The 20,743-nt window shown below is 35.4% G+C and overlaps 1 protein-coding gene across 2 annotated transcripts in view; it reads right to left on the bottom strand.

Annotated features, from left to right (window-relative positions):
- Nucleotides 1-372: 372 nt before the first annotated feature.
- The window catches only part of Pex13 (peroxisomal biogenesis factor 13), an 88,031-nt gene continuing 67,660 nt past the window's right edge, over nt 373-20,743 (bottom strand). For both annotated transcript variants that reach the window (XM_090381179.1, XM_090381180.1), the window contains exons 4-5: nt 10,776-10,901; nt 373-686 (exon numbers count right to left, since the gene is read on the bottom strand). In XM_090381179.1, coding sequence (XP_090237305.1) covers nt 406-686; nt 10,776-10,901 — 407 coding nt within the window. In that variant the 3' untranslated portion in view covers nt 373-405. The remainder of the gene's footprint in view (nt 687-10,775; nt 10,902-20,743) is intronic.

Here is a 20,743-nt window from a genome sequence, read left to right as displayed (position 1 = left end):
TGAAGAAAAATGTGTTTTCTGGCCAATTCTAAAACAATAATAAATAAAATAAAACGTAACAACAAGAATATCAGTAAGTCAGCAATTACTCACAAAAAATAGATGACTGAAAATTAACAATTTATATGCATATATTTATAAACATCTGTGTGTATTATACATCACTATTAACAATTTAAATGCAACTATCAAAACATTTATTAAACTATGTACATAACATAGTTCTAGACAAGTATTAAAACATCATTCACAGAAATCTATAGTTTAGTGAGACAATGAAAAGTTTTTTCTATACAATTCCAGAAATATATTTATAATAAAAAAAAATACACCATACCACAATATGTTCTCCAACAATCAGAGAAATAATTCCAATATTAAACGCTAATAAGGGGAAATACTGCACTACGTTGTTCTTCCTTGTTCCTGTATAACTTGTTCAGAAGTGCTAGTCATATGTGAATGATTTAAAACATGGGAGGAAGAGTATTCTTTATCAAAGTCTGTTACATTATCATCAGCCAAACATTGAGAGAGTTCTTCATGAGATGTGACTGACGATTCCTGCTGCTGTTGTTTCTGGCCGACCTTAAAACCCAAAATCTTGATATAGTTTGCCGGCACAAGGCCAGTTTTCTTTCCATCAACACTAGCTAAAAGCCACCCTTTTACTCTTGGCTGGAGGCCTAAGGTAGTATAGTTTAAGACAATTATATTATCTCTTCTCAAGCAGATCAACAAGTTAAAGTAAATGCTTTTTTTTTATGAACAGATGAAAAATAATACTATACAAAAGATAAACTATTCATTCTAATAGCTTTGTGTGATGTTTATGTTAAAATATGTGAAAGTAAGCATATGACACAAAATAAAAGTTTGTTAGGTAGTTTTTAATTCTGCCTAGCATCAATTATAATTATATGAAAAATATAAAAATTTATTTCACTCGTAACACCAATTATTAAATCTCAGCATTTTGACATGCCAAGTTATGCATTTCCTTGATTCTAAACTGTCTTCAGGCAATCTACTCTTTATTCAAATGATGTCACAGTATACACAGGATCATTAATTAACTAATCCCAGCATAAAAATAACTGCCAGTTTTATAAAATATTTCACATTTAGAATCAGAGAATGCATTTATTTCATCTGTGGTATAGTGACTGAAGGATCACACTGACAACTAAACAAGCAATAGAAAAATTTGCTGTTAAAAGTAAATAACATTTAAAGTTCATAACTCAGTAATCAAATCTACTACTGGTAAAGAATTATAATGATATTAATATTTTTAAAAAATTGGGTGTAAGGCAATTATATTATCTTATATTGAAGTAGCATGGCAACTTGAGAGGATTGCCTCATAAGATAAGATTTTTTGAATTCAAAATTGTAATACCCCATTGTATGTGAATGATTCACCAATATTATATGGATTCTGGATTAGACAGGACACCACTTCACATTAACTTACAATGCAACTGTGTCATATCTGTAGGATTTTGAATCATGATATATTTTTTTCTCATTTAACATGGCCATGTATAAAATGAACAAATGTATTTATTTTAGCTAGACAACATTATAAAGAATATGTTCCTAAGGTTTTTTCCAAGTGTTTTTAGTAACTGCTGGATACCAGATTTTTAAGAGGACAAACTAAAAAAATGTATCTACAATATGTATTTTAAATAAATAAATAAATCTTCTTCAAGAGGAGTGTTTCCATTTACAATGGGTTTCCTCAGCCTACAAGTTTTCTTGTTAGGAATTTTTTCCCACCATAAAGTGCAGTTCTGGTCTTGGTCGGTTAAGCCTCGGGCTGTCATGCACTCCTGTACTCCATCCATCCATGTCCTCCTAGGTCTTCCTCTTCTCTTTCTTCCAGGAGGTATCCATTCCAGGATAGCCTTTGGATATCTGTTTTCTTGCATCCATTTTACATGTCCATACATGTTAGATGTTTTTCTTTGATGGTGTCAATAATAGTCTTTTTCACTTCCATTTTTTCCCTTATGTCTTCATTCCGTTTTATGTCTCTTCTAGAAGTTCCTGCTGAGCATCTCCAAAAATCCATTTCTGTGGAGAGCAATTTGTTTTCCACTCACCTATTCAATGTCCTGGTTTCTGCTCCGTACAATAGAAGACTTTGTACAATCGTTTGAAATATGTTTCTTTGTTTTATTTAGGATATTTTTGCTCCACAGAACAGAGTTTAACATGCCAATAGCCTTCCTGCCATCTGCAATTCTCTTATTGATCCCAAATATTTGAATTTATTGACTTGTTTGATTTTAAAACCTGCAATATTTAGAATGCATCCTGTTCCTGAACATTTCAGTCTTGCTAAAATTGATTTTTAGACCCCATTGTTTATATTCCTCAAACAACTGACAACATGCATACTTTGCATCTTCTAAGCCTTGTGCTATCACCACCTGATCGTCTGCAAAAAAGTAAATTGTGAATATAGATGTTTTTATTAATCAGCAATCCCATTTTATTGCATTTTTTTGACCAGGATCTTAGGCAGATGTCAATATAAATTTTGAAAAGTGTTGGTGACATGCAACAACCTTGTAATAAGCCTTTTGAAGTGTGGAATTCAGGTGACAGAGCTGATCCCACTTTAATTCTGCACCTATTATTCCTGTAAATTGCCTTAATAATGTTAATCAGTTGTCCATCAATATTTGCCTCTTTCAGTGCTTCCCATAAGAGTTTTCGTGGAACACTGTTTCTTGGAACAATGTCTTTTCAAGGTCAATGAAAATCATAAAGATTTTTTTCCCTTTTGATTGGCATTTTTCAAGGATCTGTCATACTGTTGAGATATGGTCTATACATGACCTCCCGGCTGAAAAATCACTTTGTTGTGCTGATATTTCAATTTGGGCTTCTAAATGGTTCCTGATCCATTTTCCAAGGATCTTTAACAGTGGGTTCAGGACGGATATTCCTATATAATTTGAACAGCTTTTCCGATCGCCCTTCTTAAAAATTGATGTAATATATCCTGTTATCATTTCTTTTGGTATTTCTTCTCCTCTCAGTATACTATTTAACAGTGTTCGTATCAGAACAGCTGCTCCTCTTCCTCCATATTTCAGAAGTTCCATGTAAACTCCTCCAGGTCCAGGTGATTTGCCATTCCTTCCTTTCTTCCTTCCTTTAGTAGGAGTTCCACTTCCCTAACAGCAACTTTTAAGCCTGAGTCTTCTACACCAAAATCCTCCATCGTCTTGAACTCTTCCCGGTCCTCTTTTAAAAGTCCTTTATAGTACTCCGTCCAGTCTTTCAAAGGTATTAATTGCAAACCAGCGTTGTGTTTATTGTTTTCTCAAGTCTTTAAGGACCTTCCACAATTCCGCTAATTGCTTGAAGCCCAATTTGCTATTAATAGTTGTGCATTTCCTTTCCCATTCTTCATTTTTCACTTCTACTACCAACCGATTGGCTATTTTCTTCTTTTCAACATAAATGTTCCTATATGCATTTCCTATCACCCAGCCATTTCTGATATACAAGTTTCTTTTCCTCTACAACAGCTCTTACTTTCTCTGTAATCCAGGTCTTTTTTGGTCCTTGGCTCTTCTTTTTTGCCTAGGATTTCATGAGCTATTTTTTTAACAGTATTTTTTAAATATTAGTAAATTTCTTCAGTATTACCTTTTATCTCTATGTTAATTGCAGCATCCAGTCTCTGGGTGAAGTTGTTTCTAATGCTGTCGTCCTGGAGTAGGTTAACATTAAATCGATCCACTTGTAGCATTTCTCCTTCCCTGCTTTGTTGGTTGTCCACACATTTTCTTAATCCAGTTCCACCTCAGTGTTGTTTTAACAAGAAAATGGTCAGATCCACATTCGGCTCCTCTATAAACTCTGACATCTTTCAATACATATGTCCCTGAATGTTTTGAAATAATGTAATCTATAACTGATCTAATTTGTCGTCTCCTGTGACCAAGTATATTTATGGATATCCTTGTGTTGGAAAAATGTGTTGTTTATTCTCAAGTTGAACTGTTCACAAAGATTGCATAGTCTATCTCCATTGTCATTCCTCTCTTTCTCTCCAGATCTTCCAATAACTTTGCTATTTTGTTCAGTTACTACTCTTGCATTGAAATCTCCCATTAGAAATATCTCTTTGTTCTTAGGGATTTTTTCTATTAGTTCTCTCAGATCCTCCCAAAATTCATCCTTCAAGGTATCGGCGGTGTCATTAGTCGGGGCATATATTCCCGAAATACATATCTCTCTCCCATACATTGTCAGGTCCAATGAGATCATTCTCTCATTAATAAATTTCCAGTTTTTGATGTTGTGTCTCAATTTCTTTTTAACAGCAATAGAAACTCCTGCTCTTGCTCTTTCACTCTTATCGACTCCACTCCAAAAATGGTAGTATTCTCCCATTATTTCCTCTCCACATCCCTTTTTCTTTGTCTCTGATAACACGACTGTCTAACTTGAATTTTTGTAGTTCATCCGGAAGAAAGCTGAAAGGCCTTGAATATTCCAGCATCCCAAAATCATAGTCCTTTTCCGTTTGCCGAGTCGTTTCCAAAAGTGCAGTCTATTTTCACTTTCTCTTATCGACTCCACTCCAAAAATGGTAGTATTCTCCCATTATTTCCTCTCCACATCCCTTTTTCTTTGTCTCTGATAACACGACTGTCTAACTTGAATTTTTGTAGTTCATCCGGAAGAAAGCTGAAAGACCTTGAATATTCCAGCATCCCAAAATCATAGTCCTTTTCCGTTTGCCGAGTCGTTTCCAAAAGTGCAGTCTATTTTCACTTTTAGGTCGTTTAGCATTTGTGTATTTTTTACACTGAACGAGGAGCTAGCCCATTGCAGCAACCCCCAACCTCGAGGGCTGGGGTATCTCTCTTAGTCTGGCCCCTACCCTTTGACCTGTCCAGACAGCTTGGGAGGCCCTACCACTAGCTAAGCTACCACCGACTTAGCTCTCGGGGTCATTGGGACACGCAAGCCCCCCCCCCACGGCGACAAGGTGAAGAATACCATCGGAGGGAGAAAGAAATAAATACAGTTCATAATATGCAATTATTATATTTTTCTGAGGTGTGAATTTGAGTAAATGTTTATTCTTAGATATTCTTTTGTACTCCCCAGAGTACAAAAGAATATCTAAGAAACAATGAGGATTTCTTGGCTTGGGGGAGGGAGGGAGGGAGGCCTTTAAAAGCAGCTCTCCTACAAATCAAGGGCTTATTAAGCACATTCATTTATATATAAAGCACTTGTCACCAATGCCTGCCTATCATCTATGAAAAACAACTGAACTTCCAGTGGGCAGATTTTCACAAAATTTTATATTTGGCTCTTTTAGAAAGATTTAGCATTAGTATGGCAAATGATGCAAGAAAGCAAGCTTATACAGCATTAGCTAAAAAAAAAAAAAAAAAAAATCCCTTCCCATTGAAGGGAATGGATAGGTGACTATCCATTCCTCCGTTTACCAGCTTGTCTAGTTGAAAGAGTTAACTTATGCATCAGTTTGGTTTGGTTTGGATTTTATTGGCACATTAGCAACTGCGTCTATAATACACCAAAACCAGGTCACAAAAAAAAATGTAAGCTTTCGGTGACCTAATAAATTAGATCACCATGTTAAGATATATAATGACATAGGTATAAAAAGATATATCAATATTTAAAAGAAAGGAAAATATTAAATACGCGTAAAAAGGTTTACTGATTTTAAATAGCTACAATTAGAAGACCCGTGGTCATTGGCAGATAAAATCTGACTGAGTTATAAGGCTCAGCCAGATGACAAAGCAGTAAATTATATATCACGTTCATGTTTAAAATGTGGACACTCGGTTTAAATGTGATGAATAGTTAAAATGGTGCCACAATTCTCACACATAGGAAAGACATCTGCCCCCAGCAGAAATGCATGCATAAGATGACTGCATCCTATGCAGAGGCGATGCTAGAATAACTTCCTCTCTGCAGTTCCTGTGCAGACTAGATCGCCAGTGTCAGATTACAGGCTTTATCTGATAGCTTGTTTGTGACTTGCTCATGCCAAGATTGTTGCCATTGGGAGAGTAATTTAGCGTGTATTAGCTGCGTGTAGTCTGTATAGGGGACTAACAGGCAATAAGTGTTGTGGGGTTCTGGTGATCTGGCTGCAGCATCTGCCAGTTCATTTCCCCTGATCCAAATGTGGCTTGGAATCCAGCAGAAATGAATGTTGAATGAAAACTCAGACAGAGAATGCAGCAACTGCTGAATCTGGGTCACAAATGGATGAGGATTATACCTTATCCCGGATAAAGCCAGCAGTGTACTTAGAGAGTCAGTGTACGTACACCATACAGCTTTGATAACTGTGGATTTTAATGTGGTCCAAGGCTAACTCTATAGCATACAACTCAGCTGTATATATGCTGCATTCTTGGGGAATCTTCCCAGATAGAGTACGACCTGGAAAGACAGCAGTAGATCCAAAAAGACAACACCGACTTCGGGCCATCAGTGAAGACAGGCAAGATAACTTATGCATAGGTAATGCATAAGTAAACGCCTTCATACTCTTAGGCATTTAGCCAAGAAATATCTTTTAGCTTGTCTAGTTCTTCCTTGAATTTATTTAAGCTATCAACCTCCACAACAGATGGAAGTTTGTTCCAGCAATCAACCACACACTGGCTAAAGGCAAACTTCTGCACATCTGCAACCATCCTTTCTCAGTTTGAATTTATGCCCTCCTAAGTGTGTAGTTTGAGAAAGAGAAAGAATATCATCAGCATTGAGCTTGCTCAATCCATTCAAAGCCTTAAACACCTCAGTCAGATCACCTTGCAGGTGCCTAGTCTCCAGATACTGCAATTTGCAGAACTGAAACCTTTCTTGGTAAGAACACTCCTTTGTTCCCCTCACCAATCTCATTGCCCTTCTCTGTACTTGTTCCAGCAGCCTTACATCCTTCCTAAGAGGAGGCCTCCAGACCTGCATGCCGTACTCAAGATGTGGCCTGACCATTGACTTTTACAATGGATTTATTGAGCCATCACAAATTTCATTAAAATGAAACAGAGAAATCTGGAAATTATTATTTCCTTTTTCCATACATATCACACAGCTTATCCACATACTACAGTAGACCTTCAGAATAACGGCACCTTCGGGGATTCAAGGTGGTGTTATTTCGATAGTTTCATTTTTAATATATTTAACGCAGAAATAATGAGGCTAAAAAAAAAAAAAAAAAAATAGATTAAGAATGTAAATTTTATTAACTGCACAAAAAAACAAACAAAACATGTTTACGATCCATTATATTCTGCCATTAATACACTCCTACTTACACCCAGTTTTATTTTCTTTATTATATCAAGTTTGTCTTTAATGTTGTTCTTCTTTATATGAACTTTAGAAGCCATAGTGAGGGTATTTTAATTTAAAATAAATGTAAAACAGCGGTGTAATCTGTGATACCAGTACAGAATTCACTTTCAAAAGGGCAAAGATAAACAAATAGAGTAATCACATCACTTGCTGTTTTCTTTTTTCAGCACTGCAAGATATCTTCGCTGTATGTAAATATCCGATCTCAATGTGCCATTAGCTCGAATGTTCCGTTATTTGGGGTGCCATTGTTTCACCAGTCTACTGTATGTATATTGCAGTTGAAAGACTCAGTATGACAGATGCAGAGAACAGAAATGTTGTCATTTACATCATTGGGCACATGAAAGTCTTGTTTCTGAAGAGTTCATTTTTTTAGTTAGCAATTTATTAAATGCATAAATAATGAATTTTTAAATAAATTAGTATAATTATATTACCGTATTTCCCCGTGTATAAGACGCACCTTTTTTTTCGAAAAATTTGGGATCTAAAACTGGCGTCTTATACAGTGGTTGTAGATTTTTTTTCTACTTGCATTTCCCGCTCGTTACCGGTATATTAGGTTATGTTTTGCCACATTCTGCCCAGAAATGGCTCAGAAAAGATTTTCGTACAGTGCTGAATTCAAGTTAAAAGTGATCTAGTTTGCAAAAGTGAATGGAAATCGTGCTGTTGAATGTAAGTTTGGTCCTCCTCCAACCGAGAAAACAATCTGAGATGGCTACGGGAAGAAGAAACCCTACTGAAAACGCCACGGCAGAAGAAGGCCATTAGAGGCAAGTCAGCAAAATGGCCTGATTTAGAGAGGGAATTTAAGATATGGATTGAGGAGCAAAGGGCAATTGGAATTCCTGTGTCCACAAATGGTTCAGCATGAGGCAAGAAGAATTGCTGATGAAAAATAAGTTACTGATTTCAAAGGAGGACACAATCGGTGCTTCAGGTTCATGAAACGGAATGGACTAAGCATGCGTACACACACCAGACTTGCCCAAAAGATGCCGGAAAGCTATGAGCAGAAGGTCCTTGAATTTCATTGTTTTGTCATTCAATGTCGGAAGACACATCAGTTTGAGTTGGGACAGATTACAAATATGGACAAAGTCCCCCTTCAATTTGATGTCCCAAGTAACAGAACTGTTGATAAGAAGGGGGTGAAAACTGTAACTGTGAAGACAAGTGGACATGAAAAGAGCCATTATACAGTTGTTCTAGCTTGTTGTGCTGACGGAACCAAGCTGCCTCCTATTCTGATTTTCAAACGCAAAACAATGCCAAAAGAAGACATTCCTCAAGGAGTGATTGTCCACGTTCATGACAAGGGTTGGATGGATCAGGATGGGATGAAGATCTGGTTTGAGAAAGTTTGGAGCAGGAGACCAGGTGGGCTCTTACGCAAACCTGCCCTATTGGTGCTTGATCAGTTCAGGCACAAAAAATATAAAGAAGATTGCTGCAGAGCAAAAAACAAAACTTGCCGTCATACCTGGAGGCTTGACATCCCAGCTCCAACCACTTGATGTCAGCATTAACAAACCTTTCAAAGCTGCCATGAATGGAACCAATGGATGAAGTCTTCTGGGCACAATTTGACACCAGCAGGAAGAGTGAAGAAACCAACTATAGGAGAAGTTTGTACCTGGGTTCTTTCCTGGGATAATATCAAGATTGAGATCGTTGTCAACTCATTTAAAGTATGGCATTTCAAATGCCATAGATGGAACTGAGGATGAGGCAATATATGAAGACAGTGATTCGTCATCAGACACAGATGAGGACACGCTAATGGATGGGAGTTTTGACAGTGATGAGCTGTATGAATTTTATGATGAATAAAACTGGAGTTCAATAACTTTACATAATACATTTTTTTTCAAATTTCGGGCCCCAAAATTAAGGTGTGTCTTATACATGGGGAAATATGGTAATCAAGCTGAAATGTGTGTTTTATTTATTTTGTTAAGATCCAGAAGGAAATAAGTAAAGTCAATTATAAAAATGTTTGTTGCATATTATAATCAGAGGTATGTGTTACTATTTAATTTTTAAGCTCTTGAAGCTTGTCACAGAAATTCTTTCAACCTTTCAACCGAGGCTTGCAACTTCCGAGTCTAAAATGCCAATGCAACTCATATTCAGATCCCATTTGGAAGTCAAGCAGATCAAATTTTGGTATAGTCCAGTCATTTTGTGACAACCAACTCCTCTACTTGCACCTTCATGACAGTGATGCTGTTATAACCCTGCATATAATCCCTCAACTCATATGCAAGATCTGAAACAATGCACCTAGTATACTGGAGATGACCACCGAGTTGTAATCAATGTAACCAGGTGTTGAAGTGTTATGATACTCACTCCAATTCTTGAATTAAACACAGCCAGTATACTATAGTATACCCCCCCCTCTTGATTTCACTCTTCCATTTAGTCTCTTGTGAAACATGCTATTTCTATTCCTCTCCTCTTCAATTAATGCTAATTCACTACTCCTTTCAAACTTGCCAATGCTAGTCTCGCATGTGGAAGGTTGGCATAATGTAGGCAGATGGTTAAAAAAAAAAAAAAAAAACTTATGCCACTCCAATGAGTAATCCCATGTAAAAAAAAAAAGTATTACAGTAATCAAAGCATTAAATGATAATATTCATTTAATACCAAATGGAAAATAAACTGACAGCATTTCACACAAATCAGCACAACTCTGGTTCTCAAATGGTGAAACTTAGGAGCAAAAAAAAAAAGGAGGGAGGGGGGGTGGATGGAATGCAAATAATCAAAACCACAATTAATGAATTTTTTTTTTTTAATATGTACACCACTAATAGCTGTACTAAAATTTGATTTTAAATGTTTATTACTCATACTCATGAAATGATATAGTGAATAACAAATAATTTGGCTAACAAATCTCACAAATCATCAAAACTTGGCCTCAAATGTTGAAACTGAGGAGTAAAGAGTAAAAAAAAAAACCCCTGAATAATCAAACTCACAATCAATCAACCTACAACATGAAAATCTTACCTGCATTATAACAATCATTTCCAAAGCTTGTGGCAATATTTTTAACAGACTGCCGAGAGTAATTATATTTAAAATAAAATAAATAAATTTTCTGTTTACACTCCAGGATGACCACACAGTCAGAGGAGTGCACAAGATACAGAGAATAAAAGAAACAGCACCATATTTAGTAGTCACAGGCTTGAATCCCGATCACTCATTTTTCTTGAAATTTAAAGAAAAACTAAAAATTACTGAAAAAAGCTAGTTCAATCAAGAAAGTTAGCTTACATAATTCACACATCATCCTAAGAAATTTTTTTTGTTCACAGAAATACAACCTTAGAGAATGATTAAATTTGGAAGATACTTACTTCTTGGTGCCAGAATTATTTCTTGTCCTGCGTGAAATGATAATTCTCGAGGGCTTTCACTACGAAAATCATACTGTGCTTCTCCAACATAATGCCCTTCCATTTTACTAGCCCACAATTTTGTTTCTAAAGCATTAAAATGATTATTTGAAACCTTTCTACATTTTAAAATGGTGGAAACATGTATAAATGAAAAAAATAAATAAATAAAATATACATACATATATATATATACAGTGAAACTTCTAACGGACACCTCTCGTTAATGGACATCTCTCTACAACGGACATTTTCAAATTCCCCAACTCACCTCCATTGGTTTTAACGTGTTTGCAGCTTCTGTCTAGCGGACATTCTCTGTAACGGACGCGGACAGGCAATCTGCACTGTTTCGTTTAGATTAGCACTTAATTTGATCTCTCCATAACGGACAGCGGGCGAGCTCACGGCCCTTTTTCTAGGAACTTTTCTTCCACGTATTGCCTCAATTGTGTGTTTATTTTCTATTTCCGATTCTCTGAATTTTATCAAGGTTTACGTCACGGTTCTAAACCCTTTTTCAAGAATTTTAAGGCACGTGTAAAACTTCTGATGAATTCGGTGTGTGTGTGGGGGGGGGGGAATATGGTCGGCCTTTCGTCTTTTCAGTTTCAGTTTTGTTCAGTGTCGTGTGAAGTGCACAATATCTTCTCATAAACATTTAACTTTAAAAGATAAAGTCGAACTCATTAATGCGTATGATCGGCAAAAAAATTGTGTTCGCACTCTCGCTGCAAAATTCAAAATCGGGAAGACGCGAGTAAGCGACATCCTAAAGAAAAAAAATGAACTGCTCAAACAATTTTGGCAACACGGAAATGATCAGTTTCAAAAATCATTCCCGAAAACTGTTGAACTTCAAATTGACAATGTTACGTATGAGTGGTTTTGTCGCGAACGTGCTAAAAAAATTCTCATTAATGGGCCTATTATTAGGGAAAAGGCTTTGGAGGTTGCGAAATCTATGGGAGTAAATGAGTTCAAAGCTTATGTGGGATGGCTAGACAAGTTCAAAACTCAGCATAAAATTTCTTGGAAAACCGTAAGTGGTGAAGGTGGATCTGTTGATACTGGGGTTGTAACAGAGTGGACCGTTAAATTGGAAGGTTTATGTCATGCTTTTGAAGCTAAGGATATTTACAACTGTGACGAAACAGGGGTTGTTTTTTAAAGCTCTTCCTGAAAAAACAATGAGTCTAAAAAACGAAAAGTGCCAGGGCGGAAAAATTTCTAAGGAACGCTTGACTGTACTCATCATCATCAGCCATTTTCAATCCACTGCAGGATGAAGGCCTCTCCAGCAACTTTCCAGTTCCTTCTGTTTTGAGCACTGGCCATCCATTTACTACCCACAAACTCATGAATTTCATCTATCCATCTCCGCCTTTGTCTTCCAGGTTTTCTTCTAGCTCCTCTTGGATACCATTCTGTTATTTTCTTAGTCCATCTGTCATCATGTCTTCGAGCTATTTGTCCTGCACAAGACCATTTTAGTTCTTTAGTTTTGATAAGATGTCCTTTACTTGACTGTACTATTGTGTACAAATATGCTGGGAGACTTTGAACAACCTCTTGTTATAGGAAAACCACAAAATCCTCGTTGTTTCAAGGGCATAAAGTTGAATCTTTTGAATGTTGACTGGAAGTCTAATAAAAAAGCGTGGATGACACGAGATATCATGAGCGAATGGATAAGTCACTTTAACCAAAACATGATTCGTCAAAACAGAAAAATTATTCTTTTCATGGATAATGCTGCATCTCACCCGCACATTGAATTGTCCAATATTCAAATCGTTTTTCTGCCACCAAACACATCTGCAGAGTGTCAGCCCTTTGGATCAAGTGATAATAAAAAATTTTAAACTTCACTACAGAAAACGTGTTTTAAGACATCTCATTGCAAACATGAACGATGTAACATGTGCGAGTGACCTTGCAAAGAAAATCAGCATCCTAGATGCGATTCAATGGATTTCCTCTTCAGTAAACGCAATTAGAAAACAAACTGTCGTGAACTGTTTTGTAAAGTCTGGCTTCTCAAACGCAAAAATTGAAGTTGTGAACAGCAATGTGGAGCACCAGGAAGAACAAGAACTTCAACATCTATTGATAATGTACGATACTTCAGCTACAAGTGACCCTGGCTACAAAGATATAGACTCGAACCTCACTACAGAAGATGGTGCTATAGATATCAACGACATTATCATCGATATTTTTTTAAGAAGTTCTTCATGAGGATGAAGAAATGGAAAGAGGTCATTCTGTCGAAGAACATATTAACGATGAACCACCGATGAAAATAGAAGAAGCGCTCATACAAATCAATCGTTTAAAAATGTTTTTCGCCGCTGAAGTATCTTACTGAAGGACTTTCGATGGTTTCTTCACTCCAAACAAATGTTGAAAACAAAATTATCAGCCGGAAGAAGGTGCAGAAGAAAATAAGTGATTACTGTATGTATTTTTCATAAGATAAAGTCATAATATGCATAGCACAATTGTATGTATATTATTTACAAAAATATTGTGCAAAATCTGTATATATTTTAATTTAATTTTATATTAAACGTTTAACGATTTTTCTTTCTTTCTTTTTTTTTTTTCTCCCTCAGACTTCTTGTTAGCGGACACTTCTCTCTAACGGACACATTTTCGTTCCCCATGGCTGTCCGTTAAAGGGAAGTTTCACTGTATATATATATACAGTAAGCACCAGTTATAAAGATACCTGTAAATATCAGGTATCTATATAGGCACTTGACACATCTGATAGCACATATTACCAATGTTAAATGCCGCAAATAATTGAAATTTGGTTAGGTTTATATTTGTTTCAAGGAAAACAATACAGTATCTAGTGAGAGGAACAGGACCACAGAGAATGCAATTATACTGCAGTCACAACATGGATTTGTTAAAGGGCCATCTTGTCTGAACAATCTGATTGGATAGTATGATACAGCAACAAATGAAATTGAATGCAAAAAATAATTTTGATATCATACACAGGTAAACCTCGATATATGTGATTAATTCGTGCAACGAGTGTAACATATATCTCGAAACCGCATAAGTTAAAAACCAATGGGGAAAATTCTAATTCATCCATGATGTATTGGAACATTATTTCATGACAGATGAGGAATATTATTTGATACAAACTTCAAAATGCAGCTTTTATTGAAATTTAATAAATATTTTATATAATTGGGATATTACATAATTTTATATATTACAAAAACAGTAGGATAAACTTTTTTTTTTTATTTCACATGTTTCTCTACCAGTTTTCATTTTGGCATTTTAGAAACTTTTACAATGTAAAGTGGCATAAGATTTAAAGGGGGGAAAAATTGAAAGTAACTTAATTGCTTTTCTTGAAATAACCTAACTCACTTTTTTTTTTCTTCTTTTTTTTTCTTTTTTTTTTTTTTTTTTTATCTCAGAGCACCATTTTGTAACAATTTCATCAGCAAAATAATCTACTTGGTTTTAAAAAGTAACTTACCCATTTCTGATTAAACTATAGCTGCCAAATTAAACTCTACAAGTTACTTATAACTGGAGAAGGAGAGTTGAAAGCAGTTCAGGACAAAAGTGACTAAGTGGTTATGACAATTAGATATGAAATTTTATAGTACCTATTCTTTATATAGCTACCTGAATATAAAGAAACTACTAGAAAAGCATGTCAAGTCCTTTCTATCATTTATATGATGTTTGCTAGTAGGGAGAAGGATGAAATTGTCCCTCTACATAAAATAGTGATGACACTCACTACATTTAAGATTTGTATTCAGGTCTGGAGACTGCACAAAAAAAAAAAAAAAAAAAAACCACCAGTTTCAACAGAGGGCTCAAAGAAGGGCAATCAGACTTATGGGGGGGCCTTATTAATAACCATACTGAAGAGTAGTTTAGAAGGAGTGGACTTCAAAACTTGGCAACTAGACATCTTGGGAAAAGATGTCTGCTTGAAGGTTGGCTATAAAGGAGATTTATTCTCACTGGCAGGGGAGACAAGACCAAGCCGTAACAAACGCTCAATCTCATGAAATTTACCTTCAAGCAGTTTATGCCTGAATGGTAGCCATGAGAGAGAAGTCTGGTGGGATTCAAAGTGGAAATGGAATGCCACCTTTTGGTGATAGGAAAAGTACAAGTGATTAGGAATTATTTATTTATTTTGGCAGTTGGAAAAAGAGTATGCTTCCTTACATCATTTAGCTATTCTAACACTATCTTTCTCTTCTGTTTTAACTTCTCCCTTATCATATTTACTTTAGTTATGGTTCCTCCCCTTGTTCTGAGATTTGAAACAAATGCTGAAGTATTTTCCCCCATCCTAATACTTGTTTTCCATAACTTCCCAAAACTTTCCATGTTGCATTAAAATTAGACAACACCCAGCCAATTTCTAGGAAAAGAAACACATCTCATGTATCCAGTTATTAACTACTGCCCTTATGTCAGTACCAATTCACAAAACATCTCTTGGAATATGTCACTTGCCTTTGTACAAGTTTGGAGAAACTTGATCAACTTAATGCTCATAAGAAGCAGTGCTCTCTTTTAGTTATAAAGTGCACTCTAAACAGTCTTCTTATGGTATTCACAAGTCCATTGTCTATGTACTTAGCCATAGTTGCAAACTTTTAGAAATCAGAATCTGGAAAACTTTTCATACAGATCCATCTTCCAAATTAATACTAAACACAAAATTCATGGGTAATCATATGATGCAACAGAAAAAGTATTCAATATTATGAAATGCAACGAACTGTCTTATTTTAAAGTTATTTGGAGAGAGAGAGAGAGAGAGAGAGAGAGACAGAGAGTCCCTGTAAATATATTATCTACATAGTATAAAGCCAAAATGATAATTACTATAACTTACATAAAAAAAAATTGATATTAAAACATCCAACATAAACACATAAGATACTAGCTAAAACATTACTTCACTTACCATTGCAAAATATAAGATTTGTTTTGCACATACTGTCCTTTTTAAGCAGTACACTAAAAAATTCTACATTAAAATTTTGTTTGTTGCAAAGCCAAACTATTTTTGTATTTTAAAACCAAAACCAGAAAACTGACCTTTGAATTTATTCAGTGTCAGTCTCAACTACCTGTGAGGGCAACTTGTTTCAGCAATCAATGGCTTGCTGGTTAAAAAAAACTTCTTACAATCCAATCTAAATATCAACCCCCTTAATTTGAATTTATGACCCTTAATTATGGAATTCTTTTTAATAGTGAAAATTCCATTCATTTTACTAATCCCTCCCTATCTCTACAGGATAACGTTCAATAAATCCTTGATAGGACACCATGGGCTTTCCTGACTGCCTTCATATCTGTCCATATTGTAACTCCCAGATCCCTTTCCTCCTACATTGTTTTTAATTCAACTCCACCAAGTGTATAATTTATTTGGGGGTTTGCTATTCCCCTAGTGTAAGATCTTGCATTTAGCTGCATTTAAAAATAGCTGCCACTTCTCTGACCATCTTTGAAGTTTGTTCACATCCTGAAGGAGTGCTGCTTGCACTAATCGTTCAAATTTTGACATCACACCGTCTATCCTTTTGTCAATGTCATTTATGAAAATGAGAAACAACAGTGATCCTTAAACTGATCCTTGAGGGATCCCACTCCTGATATTACACCAATCTGAAGAATATCCTTCAATCACAATCCTCTGCCTTCTGCCCTGCAACCCATCTTAACTCTTACCAGTAATCCCAACCCGTTCAAGCTTATACAGTAACCACTCATGAGGAACAAAGTCAAATGCTAAAATCCAAATAAACTATGTTGAAATTGTTGCCTACATTCAGTTCATGAGTAACTGTGTCAAAATAGCCTACTGAGTTAATTTAACATGATTTTCCCTTAACAAAGTCATGTTGTGTGTCCTTCAGAATGCCACATCTATCTAAATGTCCTGGATTGCACTCTTAATCATTGCCTCTAAGATTTTCCTACAACTGAAGTCTGTACTTACCAATTTCACTCTTAGAACTGCCTTTATGTATACGATGTCACTTCTCCAATTTAGAGGAATCTCTCCTGAGTCCAAAGATTACCTCATAATTAGCCTCAATAGTTCAATACATTCCCTGGTGGTTTCTCTCAGAACTACTAGGTATATGCAATCAACTCTGGGAGCCTTACTTGCCTTTATGTTCATAAGTTTTTCTAATAAACAATCTTCTGTAATTACGAAATCACTAATTTCATATGGCTCAACCTCTTCTCAACATGAAGGGTCTTTTGTCGATAAAGACGGAAGCCCAGTGGACAAGGGTCCGACCTGATTAGCTTTCTTCTTTGTTTTATTCATACATGAAAAATTCCTTATCCCCATTCTTTGCTTTCTTGGCCAATGCTTTCTCATACCCAGCCATGGCTTTTAACTACTGCATCTTCCAACCAATGATTGCATGATCACTTCCTGACAATGGTTCCTGTACTTTAAGCCCTGTGTTGTCATCTGATTCATTAGTAATGATGAGGTCACAAATATTCTCACCCCAGTACTTCCTCTAACATGTTGGTACAAATAATAATTATCTAGTTTGAGAGTTGTTTTTATGCATGGGTACTAATACTTACATCATTTATACTACCCAGTTAGTATGAATGCGTCATTTAATTATATCTCATATCGTGAATACCTTCACGAGTGGCCACTGCTTTGAATAAGTAACGCTTCACCAGTGGAAAAGACTAATGTTATTTATTCTCGGCGGATACCCAGTGATGGTATCTGCCGAGAATAAGTAACATTAGTCTTCTCCACTGGTGAAGTATTATTTATTCAAAGCAGTGCAAAACCTTGGCCACTCGTGAAGGTATTCACAATATGAGATATAATTAAACAATGCATTCATACTACCTGGGTAGTAGAAATGATGTAAAGTAGCATCCATGCATAAACAACTCTTTCATACTCTTAGGCATTTAGCCAGGGAAATATTTTTAAATTTAGTTTATTTAAAAAATTTTTCTCCATGGCAGATTTCTCTCCCACTTATTCCAGTCAATCTGGGGCAGATTAAAGTCACCTATAATAAAACATTCACACTTGCATGCCCATTCCATCTGCATGTCAAGACTCTCATCATATTCTTCACAATCTTCCGGTCTGAGATTACTCCCACTCTCATTATACCTTTGCTTCCAACTAACTTGCACCACACAGATTCTATCCTAGCAGACATAATTTCAGACTCAGAAAAAGTTCTTTTTCACACTTGGGCTGCTTTTGATAAGAAGCATTACACATACCATAGTAGAACTTGTCATCCACAATTTCCGTGTGGCACTATTTTCGAGTCCAGAGATGCCCTCATAATTAGCCTCAATAGTTCAATACACTCCCTGGTGGTTTCTCTCAGAACTACCGGGTATATGCCATCAACTCTGGGAGTTCAAATTCAACCATTTTATTGACAACACTCCTGGTATTACTGTAGACACAATTAAGACTAAGTAATCTTCTATCATTTACTACTATGACACACACCCCTTGAAGTTATTTAGGTTTGTATCCCAAGCTTTATCTTTCCTCTCATTTGAAATGTTGATACCCTCAGAACATCTTATCAACATCGACACTTGTTGTGGCAACAAACAAAAATTCTTGAGGTGAATGCAAGCATTACTTTGACCCATATCATCAGATAAGCATGGATCTAAATTACCCATTTCCCCTCCTAACCAGCAGTTTCACTGAACCTTTAGGGTATCCTCAATGATACTGGCAAAAATCCTTGCACCATGTTTGTTCAAATGAATACCATCTCTAGAAAACAGATTCCTTCTATCTACAAATATGGACCATGCTTTAGACTATACTGTTTACAATATAGAATTTACACTATATCATTATGCTTGTAAAGTTATAAGTGAATTATAATAGATAATAAAATTATCTATTAAAGCGAACCAACTTGATTCGAACTTTCAAGATACCTATTTACCACAATTAGACACTAGAATTCCCCTACCATGCACTATAATACAAAGTTATGAGATATATAATATTCGTGCCATATCAATGATACAAAGGTTCTATTACATATTAAGGAGTAACTTACAAAATCTCTAGTTAAATTTAAAAATAAACTAATGACTATGCCTAGCACTATAATTGGTCAATAAAATGGGCAAAATTTTTCAATAACTTATCCGTTAGCAGCAGCTCAAAATTCTTTGATCTGTACATGGATAATATCGAACCAATCATTTTTAATCGTCTCTCTAACACTAAGACTGTACTTAAATATTAGATAATTTTTAGTGCTTCAAAGATCAACTTACACACCAGAATATAAGGTAATTTGCCTTGGTGATTTCCCAAAAGCATTCAGGCTGTATCTATGCAACCCAAAAGAAAAAAGTTTATCCATTTATCTCTCAGAGAGCTTATGCCAAAGTTCCCATTCTTCACCTTTTTCCATGCTTTCTGCACACTAAATACAGTAGACCCCCACTTTACGATATTAATCCATTCCAGAGACACCATCATATTGTGAAAATATCGTAACACATTGTTTTTTGATAATTCGTTCCCAAGACCTTGCTATATAACTAAGCAATTTATCTTTCTAAGGTGATTTTTATAATGGAATTTGTACATATTGATTTAAAAAAATTTATTAAAGCACACACTATCGTATCCAGGTATCATCATAATGAGGGGGGACATGACCATGGTTTTGAGTGTTTTTTTAGATAGACCTAGGAACACTTATATGCATACACTTATACTCGTGGTTAAGGGGGAGCATATGCCCCTCTTCCTGTCCCTGAATATGGCCTCCCCTGAAAATGTAACAAAAAATCACTTTGATTAAAGGATGCAAAAACAAAACACATGCCCAACACAGGCCATGTGGTTCAGTTAGAAACAATCATAAGCCCATTGTAAAGCGAAATAAGTAGTCACCAGTTAATACAATCACTGGTTAGTAGAATCAGCTGCTTTATAGAAACAAATATAAAAAAAAAAAAAACAATTGAAATCATTAAAATGCACCACACTTTCATTGTTATCATCTGTTTGATTATAAGAATAAATTTTGAACACCTTTGTGATATTTTTCTAAAGCACATTTCTGGAGGTCGCAACGATAAAACAATAAAAACAATTTGCAGTTTCCGGTTTATTGGGCTTTTCTGTTAGTGCAATCTATTATAAACAGGTAGCAAACTCAATATTATTGCATTTGTGATGATACCGATAGCTAGAAATCTGTGGATTTTTACATTATTATGGTGAAATGTATTTCCCCTTCCATGAAATCTTCAATCATAAAAAAATCTTAAATAAATTTTCAGAATCTTCTCTTCATTCCTATTTTTTAAGCTTCATAAACTTATTACTCCTTATCTCACTTGCACTATCGTGTTAGCTGCAATTTGTGTGCTATGTTCTTTATTATTGATTGCTTATCTTTTTTACTGTTTTAAATTTTACAACAACAAAAAAAAAAAAATCAATGAACAGAAATATCAATTAGTTAGTACAGGAACTACCCGATTTATGTAATATTCGACTTACGTAAATTTGACTTTACGTACATTTCTGCTTGCCGGTGCAAACTTAAAATCGTGGAACCGTATTTTGCACCCCGTAGGAATAAATGGAGGTATTGTGAAAACAATGTAATATGAACCCAATAACACACTGTATTTTTTTTTTTTTTTTTTTCTAATTTGTTCCAAGTCCTTGTAAGTTGAAAATTTTGCTATATTACTAAGCTATTTATCTCTCTAAAAGGTCATATTTATAATGGAAATTGCACCTACCCTTTCATTGTTATCATATGTTCCCATTATAAGAATCAATTTTCTAAAGCACATTTCTGGAGGTCACGACCAAAAAAAACACCTTTGTGATATTTGCA

The sequence above is a fragment of the Mastigoproctus giganteus genome, chromosome 9 (assembly GCF_048544385.1).
Source record: "Mastigoproctus giganteus isolate SK-2022 chromosome 9, ASM4854438v1, whole genome shotgun sequence".
NCBI lineage: Eukaryota > Metazoa > Arthropoda > Arachnida > Uropygi > Thelyphonidae > Mastigoproctus > Mastigoproctus giganteus.
Note: the sequence above shows the minus strand (reverse complement) of the source record. Positions and strands in the feature narration are given on the sequence as shown.